We start from the raw sequence: 16,885 nt of genomic DNA, 5'->3' as shown, positions 1-16,885 counted from the left end.
CCCTTCCATTGGGTAGGATCCTCTACATCTTCTTTTGGAGATGCTTGGGAAATGTCTTGCTAGGTGCCTAAACCACCTCAGTATCTACCTTTCAGAACAGATCACTAATCAGTGGTCCTTTTTAGGTGCTAAACATATCACACGTTAATATAGAAAGAGCACAGCATCCCTGCATAGAAACCTTACTTCTGTGACTTTAACTCATTCCTTTAGTTTTCTCCTAAAAAATTCTACTGAGCAAGTTTTCAACTACTGTTGTGAATTTAGCTACAAGAATGGTCTTGGTCTTACCAGGATCTTTTGGCTCTGCCTCTGATAAGTGCTTGTTCACCATTTGGAAAATTGTTTGCCAGAACCTCTTTCAGACCATGTGAAATTCACTGATCATGGCCTCACTGATATTCCCTATAGATGCCTCCTTCTTTGCCTGCTAAGCTCTCTGCCAAATCTGAAGACTAGCCAGCTAATCTAAATGAAAGGGCTTGGCTCTTTAGGTTTCAAAAAGTGTCTTTGCATAATCCATGTCCCTGACTTTTATTCAAGTTAAACATCTTTCAGCAATGACTTAAACTTAAAACAACCTTACTTGCTCAAGTACTAATATTATTTGTTATTCATTAAAATATTTCCTTGCTAATTGTTCAGAGGCTTGTAAATCTCTCTCTTTTTTAGTATAGTTAGTGCACACTGCTCTTAGACTCTTCTTCCCACCGTGGCACCCTGTCTAGAGACAGACTGTAGCTTCACATTATCTGGAAGTGGAGACAGCAGGTATAATGAAGATGGATGGATGGATAGGTGAGTGCTTCAAGTTGGCTTTGCAATGACGGTGACCGTAAGTATTTAAGTTGATTAGAAAATATAAAATAGGCCTATATGAGTAAATGTTAACTTTGTGCTTGGTCCATTGCTGCTTCCTGCTTTTTCCTAGATGCAATGGGGGTACACTACACACAATTCTGTACTGCAGTATGCTGCTTTTGAAAATCAGTGAATAAAGTGATCTGAGAATCACCCTTTATTTCTTCAGGTGCAACGTGCTTCTGGGGGTGATATGCATTTTGCCTTTAAAAACTTAATTCAAAATAGACTGTTCATATATGCGAGCTGTGGAGCTCATGCAATGTATAAATTTCGCTAATAGACTTATGTGTAAAACTTTATAAACACAGCTTTGTGAAAATGCATAGGCACAATATACGTTAAAACTGAAATGACAGAAATTATTTCTAAAGTTACACGAATGTGCCCTGTCTTAACATTGTAAAATGCTCTTACTTCCAGTGCAGCGTGCATCCTCTTAATGATACAGCCTCTTTCACTATCCACAGCACAGTTGACTTTTATCGTTTAACATCCATTATCATTTACAGTTATTATATCACCATATATGCTGAAAACTACAAAACCTGTTGATTTCGACTCAATTGTATATTCACGGATGACACAGTGAGCTTCTCAATTAACTTTCTCCGTCGAAGGCCAGAAATCTTTAAATTAAAACCGTCGGGGTACCGCTGCCACGTGTTTCTACAGCAACAGGACGCTGAAGTTGCAGCCCGAGGTCTCCCACTAGCACTCCCGCCCAAGTGTGTGGCAGCCAATGGGAACCCTCCGTGGATTGCGGGGCGCGTTTCCTGAGGTATTTAGAGTCCTTGAGCTCAGCTTGGGTTAGCAGCAGTGGGACCGCTTTAGGTACTAGGCGGTTGACTCGAGAGCAGGTGAGTATACCTCAGTTTATTTGACTCTTTGCAGAAAGATGACGAGCAGTTTTTATAAAGTTAAAACAATCCGAATTAACAATAAACATTATTTATTAACATTGGAGTACATACACGCAAGTAATACAGACTATCCGGTAGCGCAGTCGTAAGCAATTTGGGACTCTATTCATGTAATATTTGAACACGTTCGGTTAATTGGTGGCTTGATTTAAATGTGTGTGTATTTGTGTATATAGCCGTGTTGGGCAATTAATATACAATAAGTGAATTAAGAAAGAAAGAAAAAAGAAATACTGAGAGTAGCATTGCTATTAATGGAGAAACATACATATTACTGACCTGGAGAAAGACGATTCACATAAAATGGAAGTCTGATCATTTTCTGTGTTGTTTAGACTTTATTAAATTATTGGTAGACACATGGTCCTTTATTAAATATTTCAGCAGAAGCTTGCGGAAAACATTCACGCATCATCAACAGCACAATTTATATTATTTTGCATTAGTTTTTGTATTGCTTTGTAATCTAATATGTGTTTCTTTGTACTTTATTCTTATCCATCCATCCATTATCCAACCCGCTATATCCCAACTACAGGGTCACGGGGGTCTGCTGGAGTCAATCCCAGCCAACACAGGGCGCAAGGCAGGAAACAAACCCCAGGCAGGGCGCCAGCCCACCACAGACTTTATTCTTATGAACTGTCGTAAGCGCCTTACGATCGTACAGTCTGCGAAAGGCGCTACAGCTTTCTGTTTAATATCCATCCATCCATCCATTTTCCAACCCGCTGAATCCGAACACAGGGTCACGGGGGCCTGTTGGAGCCAATCCCAGCCAATACAGGGCACAAGGCAGGAACCAATCCCGGGCAGGGTGCCAACCCACCGCAGTCTGTTTAATATACGACATTAAAACTATGGAATATGAAGAATAACTACCAAACATGTTGAAGTGGAGAGCCTGACTTTTTTAATTTACGGAAAAATAATATTTGGGACAACCAGACAATTTTCTAAACTAAGAAGCTTGCTGGGCAAATTATCTCATTTCATTTGTAAAAGTTTTTTCATATTGATTTTTTGATGATTGGTGGCGCAGTGGTTAGCTCCATGCTCCAACGTCTTGTTTTAATCCCCGGCCGGAGTACTGTTTATAGAGTTTGCAAGTTCATGCCGTAGTTACGTTGATATTGCTATTTTCTTGGGTGCTAGCAAGATTAAATGGGTACTCAAAGTTGTTTCGGTGTGTGTCTGGTCGTATGTGTCAGTGTGTCCTATAGATCGATTGTCGCCCCGTACATGTCTGGTTCCTGCTTCAAGCCAATGCTATTAAGGAATGCCGCCGACTCAACGTGATGAGGAACTGGACAAGCGAGTAAAGAAAAAGGGCTGTTCAATTGAGTTTTGGGTGATTATACAGTAATAATGTTAAATATACGATTATCTTATGGAAAACAAACTCTACTGTCTCAGCAAATAAGAGTGATACCGTTCGTCAGGGGTAGAGTTGGGGGTTTATCATTAACTGAAGAAGCTAGCACGTTTTTTTTTTTTTTGTTTTTTTTGAGCTGAAGGAATTCTCTTTCACCAGCAATCAACATAAAACAGGAACCAATACTGGATAGAACACCACTCCATAGAACCTCATAGTCATACTGGAAAAAAAATTCTGGCAGCCATTTAAAAAATAACGGCGGGTGGATATACACACGTACATGACACTCCTGGTCAAAATAGAAAAGTTACAATAGTATGTGTATTTATTCTTATATGAAGAGAGACAGCTCAGTTTTTTTCTAAAGTAATAACCCAAAATGAATCTTCTCCCGAGGATTCTCCCTAACCGTTATGCCATACCATACTGTACTCAGCTACGCTTTATATCGAATAAGGGCCGCGGTGCAGCTACAGCGAATCGACCTAGTAAAGAGGTGAATGCGGGCGCATGTAAAGACTGACATTAACCGTGCCCGACATTAGCTTAAAGGGATTACGTGACTATAACTTGCAGGCTATTGTTTTGAATATTGCACCAAAATAGCCGACTTCTGTTTAGCTTTTTTGAATGAGCCACGCTGTGAAGATGCTACAGTATACAAGTACAACTAGCGCTTACTCGTCTATGTGCTGAGTCAATTAATCAGCTAAGATTTAACGCGTGCAGGGTGCCATCTATTGGAATGTATTTTGTAATGCATGTAGTAATAAAATGCTTTGCATTTGTCATTCCAAAACATGCTGCATCACAAATGTACCCCTTGGGGTGACAAATAAAATGCACATGTCTCTGTTATATACCATTTGATGTGGAAGTCGTAAGAGCAGCGTTAATGTTTTGTTTTAGAATGACAGACAGAGCAACCAGACACTTATCCTTTTATTAGGGTGGATTTGCACCACCAACAGCACGAGATATACCTCATCAGTTAAAAGCAGCGCTACATAAACTCTGCCTTTGTAGTTGCGCTTCATTGTAGGTTTTCGTAGCATTCCATATTCGTTGTTAATTCTTTGCCCTCAGAGCCAGTATGATACTGTATGTGCAGATTGATTTTGGACATCCCACAAGATTGGTCAAACCAGCGTAGTGTTATTTTCCGATTTTCCTCAGCTATACTGTTTTGTTGGATTCATCTGATCCTTATCGTTTCGTTTCGTAGACTGTCTTTGAGCGAGATTCCGAGAATTTTCCGCAGGCAACGCATCACGAATGTTTATAGCCTGTTGAAGTCTGTCTGCAAAAACGTTAAAGTCTCTGAGCCATAGGGGAGGACTGGGATGATGAGTGCTTCCAACAAAAGTGTTTTTTATTTTATAGCAAGTCTATTTAAAAACTATAGTATTACAATCCAGAGTTAAAAAATGATGCAAAAATGTGAAACGTGCAGTCAATTTAATTGATGAGATAAGGAGGGGGTAAATAACATTTTTGCCACAGAATGTATTAGTTTTGCATCTTTATGAAAACATTCGCTTTTAGTTGAAATATTTAAATGTTGAGGCCTTCTTGCATCACAACATGAAGGTAGAAATAACACAGATATAAGGAGTGACTGGTTTCAACAAAAAACCTGCATACACTCCCCATCACACACCATCTGATTTATGAGGTTTATACTTTCCTTAACCAAATTCAAATCGCATAACAACATAATCCATGACCAAAGTGCTATTCCATCTTGATTGCTTTCTGTGTGGGATTTGCACTGTCATGCTCTCAGGATGTTTAAATTCACTACTAATTTGAATACCATCTCTACTGTATATTTCTGAACTACTGTTTAATAAAAGCTGATTAGGAACTTGCATCTTCAGCAGATAGTACTCTGTGTATAATCTTTTGTTAGTTTATTAGCTATTCTGACATGAAATACCAGTAGATCCACATAAAATCCTAGGATTTATTCCAGACAATGCAAGTTGTTGCCTGAAACCAGTGGCTGCCATTATGTGTAATGTTCACGTCTTAGAGTGGTATGTATTCTCTTTAAATGCCTACACCTAGTGAAACTTTCATTTTTATTAGACATAGTTTTAACTTATTCCTTCCAATGCTCTCTCAAAACAGTGTCTCTATTAATTTTTTTAATAAATGTTGGAAATAAACCTAATAGAAGCCTTTGTTTTGAAGGAATTTATCAACATATGTTTTAGCATCCTTAAATATCTTAATGCTCAAACAATCATGTGCTGAGGACTCTGATTCTGCCTACTGAGTTACTCAGTTTACTCTTAAGAAAGTAGATTTTGGACTGTGCTTATTGCTGCCAGGATAGATTCCAGCTCCTTGCCACTCTGTAATGTAAAAAGCGATTTTAGAAAATAGATGGATGATAAAGTGCATCAAAATAAATATTTGGAGGAGGCTAAAATTAACTATTTGTACATACAGTAGTATTAGACTTACACTAATAGGAGATTGGCTTCACAGTTTACTCTTCATAAGATATGGTTGTAACATAAAATATCATTAAAGATAAGTATATGCAATCTAAAACTAATTGTTTCATACAGGGAAAACCTATATGGAAGACTGGGCAAGCTTCACACAGATAACGACCAGACTGAGATCTGAGTAGTCTGTACAGTATACGCAAGCATGTCAATTAAAAATCCAATTATTCCAGTTAAGAATTCATTTGGAATGAAATCCAGCAGTCTTAGTATTCCTTCAGGACTAGGGTAGAGTAATATTGTGCTGCACTGTAATAAACCAGTAGTTTTCATTAATCTGCAGTATCCTGGCGTGGCTGCACATTTCTAATGCCAGGATTTCAGCTTTATTAGTAGCTGCAGGGAAAGTAAAAAATAACCATTAATGTAGATGGTTAGAAAAATGGTACCAGCTGCTTGGGGGTCTTCACATTAAAACAGAGACAGGACTAATGGAATTTAGTCAGATTGCCTCAACATACTTTGTTCTCAGTTGCAGAAAGGCTGCGGGACTAGCTTGTAAAACTTTCCTGAACAGCTCCATTAATGTCTTTCTCTGTAATGTGTAAAAATCATTACCTGGAGGTAATTAAAGTGAAGGTGTATGTAGTATAAAGGACTGCTGCTCGTTAGTGTGTAGTTTCTAATTAATTAAACTATTTCTGCCACGTTTACAGTAGATGGGGAGTACAGATGTGCAGTGGAGATTTGTAGTTGCACAAACATAGTATACCAGTTTGACTTTAGAGACAAAAATATTCCCAAATGCATCTCTGATACAGCAGTGTGATTACTGATATATAGGAAATCAGAAAAGTTTATAAAATGCAGTTTTTAAAGATTTTTAAGTACTTTTAACTTTAACTTTTTATTTTTGATACTACTAAAAAATAATTAGTCTTCTAATTATTAATCTTTGCGTTAATGGTAAGGCTTATTAGTCTAAGAGTGTGTATATACTGTACAGTGAATCTACTGTATGTTCCGTAGTACATTTCCAAGTGATAATGGCTAAAAGAAGTAATCTCCACCTTGATTACATTTAAGTTTTGCATCCAGCGCTGTTCAGGTTTTTGTTCCACATGCCCATTTTCTCATCACAATATTTTATCACTTTAACAGACTGTCATCTGATCTTTCTTATCTCAGTCCTTTCTAATTTTACCCTTTATGTGGCCTTGGTTAACACATTTCAGTCTCCTGCACCATATAATATACCTCACTCAGCTTGATTAAATGTGTCCCATCAATACCAGAGAAGATAGTATGTGGGGCAGCTCCTGGAAGTTCCCAAATGCATATCTTACCTTTGCTGTCATTGTTGAAACTGCATCTCAGTCTGTATTGTCATATTTTACAGTCAGTAAGAAGTACATGCTTTCTTAAACTATACTGCAAAAAAACCTCTTTTATAAAAATCAAGATATTTGCTTGTTTATACAACCCATTGATATATTATTTTCATTTGCAGCTTAAATAAACCTTAAATGTTAATCTCCTACTTTTAAACCATCTTTTATATCTGAATGCAGGAGGTGAAGATGATTTCTTGGATACTTCCCATTGGGGCGCTATTGTCTTGTACGTTTTTACCAGGTGAGCATGGCATGGCTGCTTGGGTGAGTGAGCTTGGAATACTTACAAGGAACAGATATGGCTTTGGTTCCATTTTGCGTTTTGCTGATATTTCTCTTGATGCTACCTAAGTTAAGTGAAGATAAAAATCTTATATAATTCAGTATTTAATAATAACCTTGATCTCCCCTCATTGTACACATTTGCCATGTTTGTGAATACAAACATGGCACAGAAAGTAGTACTGTCATCTCACAGCATGTGGACTTTACTTAAATCTTCAGTTGGAGGTTCATCTCAAAGTTTTACTTTTTTTCCAGCATTCAAGTATGCTTCGTTTTATAACTCTGGTTTCTTCCACCGTTGGGAAGTCCTGTTAAGTTCATAGGGGTAAAAAACCTTGATCCAATATGAGTTTTTCAGGACAGAGATGAGCGCCACAGTTTGTGAGTGACTGCTTTGTGTGTGTGTTCCTCATTGAAATTGACATAACTAAAATTGCAATCTCCACAAAACATATTATTACCTCTCCAGCGCTTGGTTACCATCACTCTGTAGTCCTGGAAAACTTTTGTATCTACAGGTTTTAGATGTAACCAAGTGCTTAATCACGTAATTGATCATTTTTATTTGTGAGAATAAACTTATTTGAGAGCCTTGTGTAATGCCACACAGTACAGAGGACACACTTGGAAGAGTAGGTTCATTGTCCTTTTGCAAGGATCAGAATGATTTCAGTATACAATAATAATAATAATAATACATGTTATTTATATAGCACCTTTCCCATGATCAAAGTGATTGTTTTTTTTCCAATGTCTAGGTTTGTAAATGAATAAGATTACATATCAGTTTTTCTCATGATTGCCGCTGGAAGACTTTAATTTTTTCTTGCTATAAAAGGTACAGTTTGTGTTATGGTGAGAATGAACCACTTGTGCTGCTGATAAAGTGGGTCTTGACAGCACATTATTCAGTTGTACAAACTGAATGAGCCGGATGGGGTCCTCATTCTTAATGAGGCTGGGCTATTAACTTTCTATATCTCTGAACATAATGACTATACAGGTGTAACAACTGGATGATGCTTGTGAACATGGGAATACTATTGTACCCTTGAGAACCACACCATGTATGATCATGCTTTCTATCACCTACAGAGATATGAGATGACAACTTACAGATGTGAGTCTCCATTCACAACATCCATTTTAATGTTTGCCATTAACAATTTTTCATCAACATCAGTGTTTTTTCTTATGTTCATTGTTTAGCAGCACGGACTTCTTTGGAGCAGATCAACCAGGCATTTTTTTTCCAGCAGGATAATAATTGACCACACGTATCTAAGATCTCGCAAGAATACCTATATGATGTCAGTCCCCTTTTTGTGTCTGAGAGAGCATGTGTGGAACATTCTGGGCTGCACACTATCGTACACTCTTTGTGAACCATCGCCTACTTGCAGAAGCAGTTGGTTGGATGGCCTACAGGGTGTGATGTGTAGTAGTTTGCACTGCCAGCAATGGGAGTTTAATCTAATACTAAGGACATTTACATGTGGCCATACTCTGGGCCAATTAACGTTTCCTCTACACTGATTTTACAATTTGTTAACTGCATGTCACCTGTTCTTTATGCTTGTTTAATATAAATGAGTCTATACTTTAAAGTACAAATATTTTTTTCACAAAGTATAGTTGCCTGTATGTATACACATAATTTTTGACATATATTGCATTATCTTTTAAATAAATTATTTTGGACAAATATGTATAGCACTCTGAGCCTGTTAGTGTATGATTAAGACAAAATGTAGATTGAATTGAATTTAATACATTTATATATAAAGACCAATAAATATTTTTTAAAAGAAAACAATAAATAATCTAAAATTGCCAATGAATAGTTTAGAATTTAGTCCAGTTGAGAAAATATGGCATGAGATACATGATTAGTGTGCAGCACTTCACATCTGGCTTTGGAGAATTTGTGTAATATCGCAAAAATGAATGTTCAAAAACTACAATGTGCATCTGTGCAAAGAAAGTCCGGTCTTGTCTTAATGCACTTCCTACTAAATATTGTCAAAGAACTGTGAGAACATAGCATTAACTGTCAGTCATTTCTATTTCTTATTTATAATTTGGAACTCTTTACCCCTTAGTTTAAGTTTGCCATTATAGTTCATTGTGTTGCTGAAGTCCAGTAGGTGTGAGAATTTTTGTAGACAGAATCTTTGACAAAGCTATATGCAACTCTATATTAATTAGTATTCAGGAAGGGGGCACTGTTTTTTAAACAACTACATATTAGAACAAAGATTTGGTTTTTTTAATGCCATGAGACTAACGATTTTGGTGACTGGAATGTTCCCCATATTTTGAACACATTTAATAATAAATACTTATTTTTTTAAGTGTTTATGGTTGACAAAAGCGATGCAAGGAAAAGGACACAGTAGATAGAAAGACCATCTTCTAGAATGTTCTCCAAGGCTTAATCTTAAAATATCTAATTAAACACAGTTTTATAAGTGCAGTTTTTATGTTCAATTACATGTATATATTGTAGCTTTTAATTGATCTTTGATCTTTTATTTTGCTTTTTAGTTGGTTTGAAAACCACTGTTATACAGAAAACTCTATATCATTTTTCATTGGTCATGTCTGTGGAAGTTCCTTTTAACTTTCAGGGTGAAAACACTCGGTGGTCGATTATATAAATGCATATTGTTTAAAAGTAGCTGGAGTTGCTGGAAAAATTAGAACTTTGGCAAATGTGGCAACCAGAAACAGAAACATTTACTGAGCCCTTGTCTCCTGCTGAGCTGCTTTGAAGTGCAGCACCTTTAATTACCTCTACATCTCTGGATGAACTGGCTCCAGCTAGACCAGTAGGGCTGGACTAACTGTGAATCAGCACTTTCTTAGCTTTTACCATCCAGAGCAGCTATTATCTGGCTCTGCTCCAAAAGGACAGGGTGCTGTTTTATAGGAATACTGTTAAGCCACAGCTTGTATTGGTGTTTGTAGACTTCACAGCAAAACGCCTTCGGCCAGGGCCTCTCAAATGTATTTTAGTTTACAGTGCAAGTATCCAGCTGTTAGTCCTTTTAAATATCAGAAGCATCCAAATTAGCCAACAGGCTTAGGAAGTTGAGGTAAGAAGGGTTTTAATTATCCAGAGGAGGAATTAAGAATGCAAGTGAGGATTATGTACTTACTTAAGGACTTACTGTTTTTCAGTTGTTTGATCATCAATTGTAACATTATGTCCTGAAATATTGTTCAAATAAATAAACAAATGCTCATCATACTGCAAATTACATGGTGAAAACCCATCCACATAGATCCATATATGCAGTACAAAATGCCACTAGAGTTCATTAATGTTACATGACGTTTTCAAAAAGATCCTTTTGAATCCGTGACAGGTACTTGGGCTACATGCTGGCACTTCCAAATCAAAATTTTGGCCATGAAGCCATGATGACTTAATAGAAAAGTGAATGTGTGTTGGATTGTGTCTTAGTTATTGATAGGTACTTCATGGCAACATATTGCAACAAAACCATTATATGTACACAAATCTGTATTTAAGAAAGGGATATTTTACTTTCAAAAATGTGAAACCTCATGAGCTTTCTCTCACTGTCTTTCTAGGGCAACTGGATGCCACATCACTAATGAAGATCCTCAAGCCAGAAAGTTAGTGTGTTTTCTTATTGATAACCTTACTTGATTGCTGTAAAATTGCCTCACTTAACCCTTTCTCTAAACCTTCATGTCTATATCTTATTGATGAATCAGTTATCTCAGTATAGGATCTCACAATGTCATTATGTCTTGGGGTGAAGAACCTCACTTGTTAGTGGAACCCAGCTACTGACACTAGCTATAACTACAAATAAAGCAAGAAACTGAACAGCCTGAGAATTTGTGACAGTGGGAGATACTTTTTAATGGCCACAGGTATAAATCAGTTGTGAATTTACCCAAAACCATATCCATTACTCTTTTATTCATCCATCCATCCATTACCTAACCTTCTATATCCTTACTACAGGGTCACAGGGGTCTGCTGGAGCCAATCCCAGCCCACCGCAGCTCTTTTATTCAGTATTGTCTTTATGTTTAAAGCTATGCAGTCTGGAACTTAATTTGTGAATCAGACTTGATTCCCCTATAGAAAAATGAATGAGCTTGGCTTTTAGTCTTTGATATTTGAGGGCAAGAAATAACAGCATTGTAATTATTATTATTATATGTACAGCATAATGTTCCACATTAGTTTTTGGTGTCAATGGTATGAGTTTTAGGTCTACAGAGAAACACTTTAAGCAGCTACAGTGCTTTTTCCATGTGTGCTAGTCATAGCCCACCACTATATTAGTTGTGAGATATTATGTTCTTACTGCAAGGCAACATAGAGTCTGGATTTGATATGCGTACATTTAGAAGAATTGCTTGATGATAACTAGCGACTCCTATGAAAAAAGGCATTGAATTCCTATCACTGAGCAAAGCAGATTTCAACCAGCAGAGAAATACAGCTTGACCAGGAATGATTCATAAATGCATTTAAGCCATTTGAACAGATACCTTGTCTCTTCGTTTCATTGCAAACTTAGAAACTGTGCACAACTGAAGCAGTAGTTTCTGCCATTATTGACACCACTAGTCACACAGCAATGGAGCTTGAGTCAAAAAGTCTGCTTGAGGTATACAAAGATCTCTTGATGTTACTGTGACATACTATTAATAAGAATAATGAGCCTCTTAATAGAATAAGCAAGGTTAATAAATGATATAATGCTACATTAGTTGATAGAGTCAAAGTCTTTTTAGTAAGCATAGAATTTAATCTTTCTCTAAAAATATGTACTTTATTCTGTTTCTTTGGTGTAGAATATTGTGATGTGAGGTTGTTTTGCTACGTACTTTTCTTTTTTAATCAATTTGTGTGACTGGCAATAAATCAGTCATTATTTAATAACTGAAAATGTGTTCCTATTCGGATATCTTATTGAATTAAATAATTAGGTTATTTAATAAATCTTGAATTTATAATATATTTTTCTCACATTCAAAATCAATTTATAAATGAATACCATAATGTCTAAGTGATAGAAGAGATGCTAAACAGCACTGCATACCTATGTAAGCAAGAAAGGTACAAGGTACAATAGTTTTGTGTTCTAATATTGCAGAAGAATTTGACAACCTGAAGTCTTTTGCATAATTATTCTATATCACCTTTATTCTTCCACACCATCCTATAACAAATGCCAAAGTTTGGAATAAATTATCAAAATGTGTGGTTTTCTGTTTTTTTAAGGTACAGTGCTTCTGCTGTTTGCATTTGTTTGGTACAGCCAAGTGTGAAATGATGTGTCCTTGATTCTGAACTCTATCTTCTTTTAGCTGCTCCATCAGCAGAGAATGATGGTATCAAGATTGGAGCAGAACAAGCCCATAGCTTCTTGTCAACACATTCTAGGCCAAAACGCAATGCAGACAAATGGCATCGCAATGTCCCCGATTTCCAGGCATACTACCGCTATTACAACAGTATTGGACATTACGAAGGGGTGAGTATCGAACAGTAATTTAAATGGCTGCCATGCATTAGAGAAACTGTGTCTAGAGACATTGTGTACATTGTTTAAGTATGGTACTACTGGCCAATGTGTGGAAGACTGGTGTCATTGCTGCCTGGTTGTAACTTTTCTTCTCCAGTGTCCCCTTTTAATATTTACAGCTCCTTTTTTCCCTCATCTTAATAAGTGACATGCACAGACATTCTGAAGGGTAGAATCTTTAAAATGTATGTCATGATTGCTGATTTGCATCATTTCTTATAATCTGACAAACACCCTCTTCTAAATATCCACCTTATTTTCCTAATATAAAACATCGTAACAAAATTAAAATGCAAATAAAAGTATTCCCATTAGGTTTCATGAACCTTAACAGCAAGATCTCACATCATAGTACAGCAAATCCAATATTTTTTTTATTTTAGGTCAGACATTTAGGAAGCCACCAGAACTGATCATCAAGTACTATATATGACCATTACTTTTTGTGCATTAGACTTTCAGCACGAAATTATTACAGTATAATCTAGATCCCAGAAAAACAATGCAAAAAGATTGCATATATGCTATGTTGTATAATAAAACAAACAGAACACCAATATTTATTATTTTTTGTGGCACTAATAGCAATAATTATCATAGATCATAGTTTATTTACATATAGGAAATATAGTAAACAGTAGTGTACCTAGTTTTAACAAAGCATGCCACCAACCACTGCTTGGACAGACCTCCTGCTTGATAAACTGACTGTGACTCGAAATTAATAGCCAGTATTCCACCTGAGAAGGATTACTCAAGATGTGAAAAGAAACCAATTCAAGATATATTACTGTGTTGAATTAAAAAATCCTGTCTTTCTGGAGCCTTCTGACCTCTAAAATACATATAATGGGAGCAGAAGTGTGATACCAGACAAAATATGCATCAGCCTCTAAACAAAGTAAAAATAAATTCAGTGTGGGGCAGCAGTAAGGTTCCTTTCTAAGTTTTAATTTGCTTGTTTACACCAGGTTTATGAAATCGACCGTCTCCGAATGCTCTACCAACAGATGAGGCATCTGGAGCAGGTCCATGGCCCCAATGCACCCTACTATCAATACACTCTGGGAATGGCACCCACTAAGTGTGACCCGCGGGATAAGAAGTGCAAGCCTGTGGCCACCAATCCAACCAATCCTCCTCCTGTACCCACAACACCAACCCCACCTGCACCCATCAGACAGGCCAATATCCAATACCTTTGCAACCCAAAAGATCCTGGCTGCCAACCATATATTGTTTACATAGGTACAGGTACTACCCCTTATCCATGTGATCCCCGATATGATCCTGCTTGTTCTGCCCCCACAGCTAAAAAAGTTGAGGCTCCTGCCCCACCTCCTGCTTCCAAAGCCAAATCTCCAATGCCCCAGCCACCACCTGCACCACAGAAGGGCTATAAAGCAATGGAGTATGACTGTGACCCATACTGGGACCCAGACTGCCCACGACCACTCCCTCTTATTCTGACCAAAGGGAAGACTCAGCCTCCACCCCCTCCACCTCCCCCTGTGGACGAAGATGAGGAGGATGCAGCTGAAGAGGAGGAGGAGGATCCTGAATCTACACCCCCAAGTGTCCCAGAACCTTTGAAGAAAATAAAGAAGCCCCCTCCCCCAGCAAAGGCTCCCTTTAATATTCATGGCCGTTATTACAATTTTGATCCTTATGATCCTTATGCCTACGGCGGTCAGTATGGGCCAAACAGGCAATGATTTTTGAGTGAAGGTAGATAATAAAAGCTAAGCTTTCTGCCCTCAAGAGTCTCCTATTTTCTAATGCAACTGTTCCAGTCATGATTTGTACACAAGGTATCCCACATCCTAAGGTGTGTGACAATCTTAATGTTGTATTCCTGCAAAAGAATTAATTTCTGTGATACACAAAGGACTTAAAACAGCAAAAGCTTCTGTTATTTATAAAAAAAGAAAAAAAAAAGAAGAAAAAAACCTGCTTTCTCACATTTTGTTTTTATATGTATAGTGTTGTATCTGAATAAATTTGCCTGTCTTGTAATGAAGGTTATTTGTGAATGTTCTGGTGTACCAAGCAGAAAAATTATTGATACAGGATAACTAAAGGATATGTCAGTTATACAGAAGCTTACAGACTGTAAGGAGTATTTTAAAGACACCCTCAATATTTACTACTTGTCTGCAGTGCACTTCATATGCATGTGTGTTCTGATTTGGAGTGCTTTGTGAAATTAAACTGAAATAAAGAAAAAGAAAAGCCACACACCCCTGCAGATGAGTTTGGTGTGCACCGAGTAAAGTGTTATCTTACCAACATCCTAAAATCTAAAGTGGCTGAGAAAAACCAATATGGTAAAACATTATGCTTTATAAATGCTTTCTGATTTTTACAATTCTCACAAATGTTTAATCTTTTCAAACATTCTGTGGCCATAAAATTTACTTTTTAAAATTTCACTATAGAATGCCTCTACTTGAAACTCATTGAGTAAAGAATGGCAGCATTGCCATGCTTGTCTTTGTGATGACTGATGTTCAAGTACAGCGCTCTATTAGGGCACCATAAAATGTGGTTTAAATGTCCACTCATTACAAAATATTAGAAGCAATCATGATAAAATATATAAAATATTAAAACAAACTGGCTTGATTGTTACTTAAACAATAAAAAAAACTATATACAATAGAAATGTGGCTAAAAATTAAGAAAGGAGCAGTGCCCTGCTATGATTCTTTTCAATACAATACAATGGATGAGCTTCAGTTACTCGTAAGCTTCATTGATGCATTTTACTGAGACTTGTCTGAACGATTTACTTCACAATAAGTCAGCCACTTTTCCTGGACACAGCTTTTTCTCAATGATGAGTTTTTCAAGTGTAAAAAAGGGTGGAGTGTGCTTGCTAAGTAACATTTCACACTGTTGGAAAAGACAAACTCAACTAGTCTGGGATTTCTGACGGTTACCATTTTATTTGCCAAGGGAGTTTGAAACTGTTATCCCATATGGAGATTATATTCCTCCTCAAGCAAATGCTGCTTTTCCAAAACCAAGTTTAGCAGATCTGGCCTCAGCTGCTAAGAATAAATGCTCAGACTCCACAGGTTTCATTATAGATGATTTTAGTCATCCTACATTTGTTCTGACCTGCCCACACAAGCAGCACTGCTTGATACATCTTGACGCTGTACTGTATATGACAAACGAAAATCACCAAAAACAGACAACTAAAACTATAGAGTGACTACAGGATAGGGTGAACTCAACACTCTGAGACTGTATGTACAGAAATGATTTTCTTGGATTAGGTGATTATATAAAATCTGGTACATCTTATATTGGTTTCTGCCAGGAAAAACTGCACTCCAACAAAACCAATAATGAAATCCATAACAAGTCAGTATGCATAGCTAAAGAGAAAGCTTACAAAAGTGAAGATAAGGCTGCATAAGAAAAAGTGGTCAGCCAAACAAGGCAGGCAAAAATGCCAAATGCAAATACAAAGACAAGCTCAAACAACATTTTTCTTCAAATGAATGCTCCATTTTAAAAAGGCTACAAACGCTTAGCAATTATAAATAAAAATCCCCCAGTCTGACTGATGCCTCTTGGATACATTCAGTTGGACAGACGCTGTTTCATTGTTTTCTTAGCCCTTTATGTTTTCTTACCATGCCACTGAACATGCAGTTATAATGGCTTTCCACTACATCCTGCACCCTTTACACTCCAGGTGCCTCATTTATAAAACTTTGTGTGGAGTATGAAAATGTGCACGCAAAAAACAAAAAATCCGATTTATAAAACCTGGTGTATGCACATTTCTACTCAATTTTCCCGTTATAGCTCATAAACACCTTGTAAATGTGCATTTGTGAACATGCCTCAATGCTAAACAGCCTCAAACATACATGGCATGCAAAAATGTGGGCACCCTTACTTAAAATGTCCATTACTGTGAATAGTTAAGTGAACAGAGGATGAACTGATCACCATAAGGCATGAAGTTAAAGACGACATTTCTTTTCAG

General features: G+C 37.0%; 1 protein-coding gene across 1 annotated transcript; it reads left to right on the top strand.

Annotated features, from left to right (window-relative positions):
• The first annotated feature begins 1,577 nt into the window (after window positions 1-1,577).
• and3 (actinodin3) lies at window positions 1,578-14,898 on the top strand. The gene is made up of 5 exons (XM_028798023.2): window positions 1,578-1,721; window positions 7,193-7,256; window positions 10,901-10,945; window positions 12,662-12,828; window positions 13,851-14,898. The coding sequence occupies exons 2-5, from the start codon at window positions 7,202-7,204 to the stop codon at window positions 14,592-14,594; spliced, it is 1,011 nt and encodes a 336-aa protein (XP_028653856.1). The 5' UTR covers window positions 1,578-1,721; window positions 7,193-7,201; the 3' UTR covers window positions 14,595-14,898.
• Window positions 14,899-16,885: the final 1,987 nt, after the last annotated feature.

Source organism: Erpetoichthys calabaricus, chromosome 3 (genome assembly GCF_900747795.2).
Source record: "Erpetoichthys calabaricus chromosome 3, fErpCal1.3, whole genome shotgun sequence".
NCBI classification, from domain to species: Eukaryota; Metazoa; Chordata; class Cladistia; order Polypteriformes; family Polypteridae; genus Erpetoichthys; species Erpetoichthys calabaricus.
Note: the sequence above shows the minus strand (reverse complement) of the source record. Positions and strands in the feature narration are given on the sequence as shown.

Excerpts from the sequence above, each read along its gene's own strand:
- and3 (XM_028798023.2), top strand. The coding sequence starts at position 7,202 with ATGATTTCTTGGATACTTCCCATTGGGGCGCTATTGTCTTGTACGTTT. Across the intron at positions 10,946-12,661 it reads GAAGATCCTCAAGCCAGAAA|CTGCTCCATCAGCAGAGAAT; the intron begins GTTAGTGTGTTT and ends ATCTTCTTTTAG. Across the intron at positions 12,829-13,850 it reads GTATTGGACATTACGAAGGG|GTTTATGAAATCGACCGTCT; the intron begins GTGAGTATCGAA and ends TGTTTACACCAG.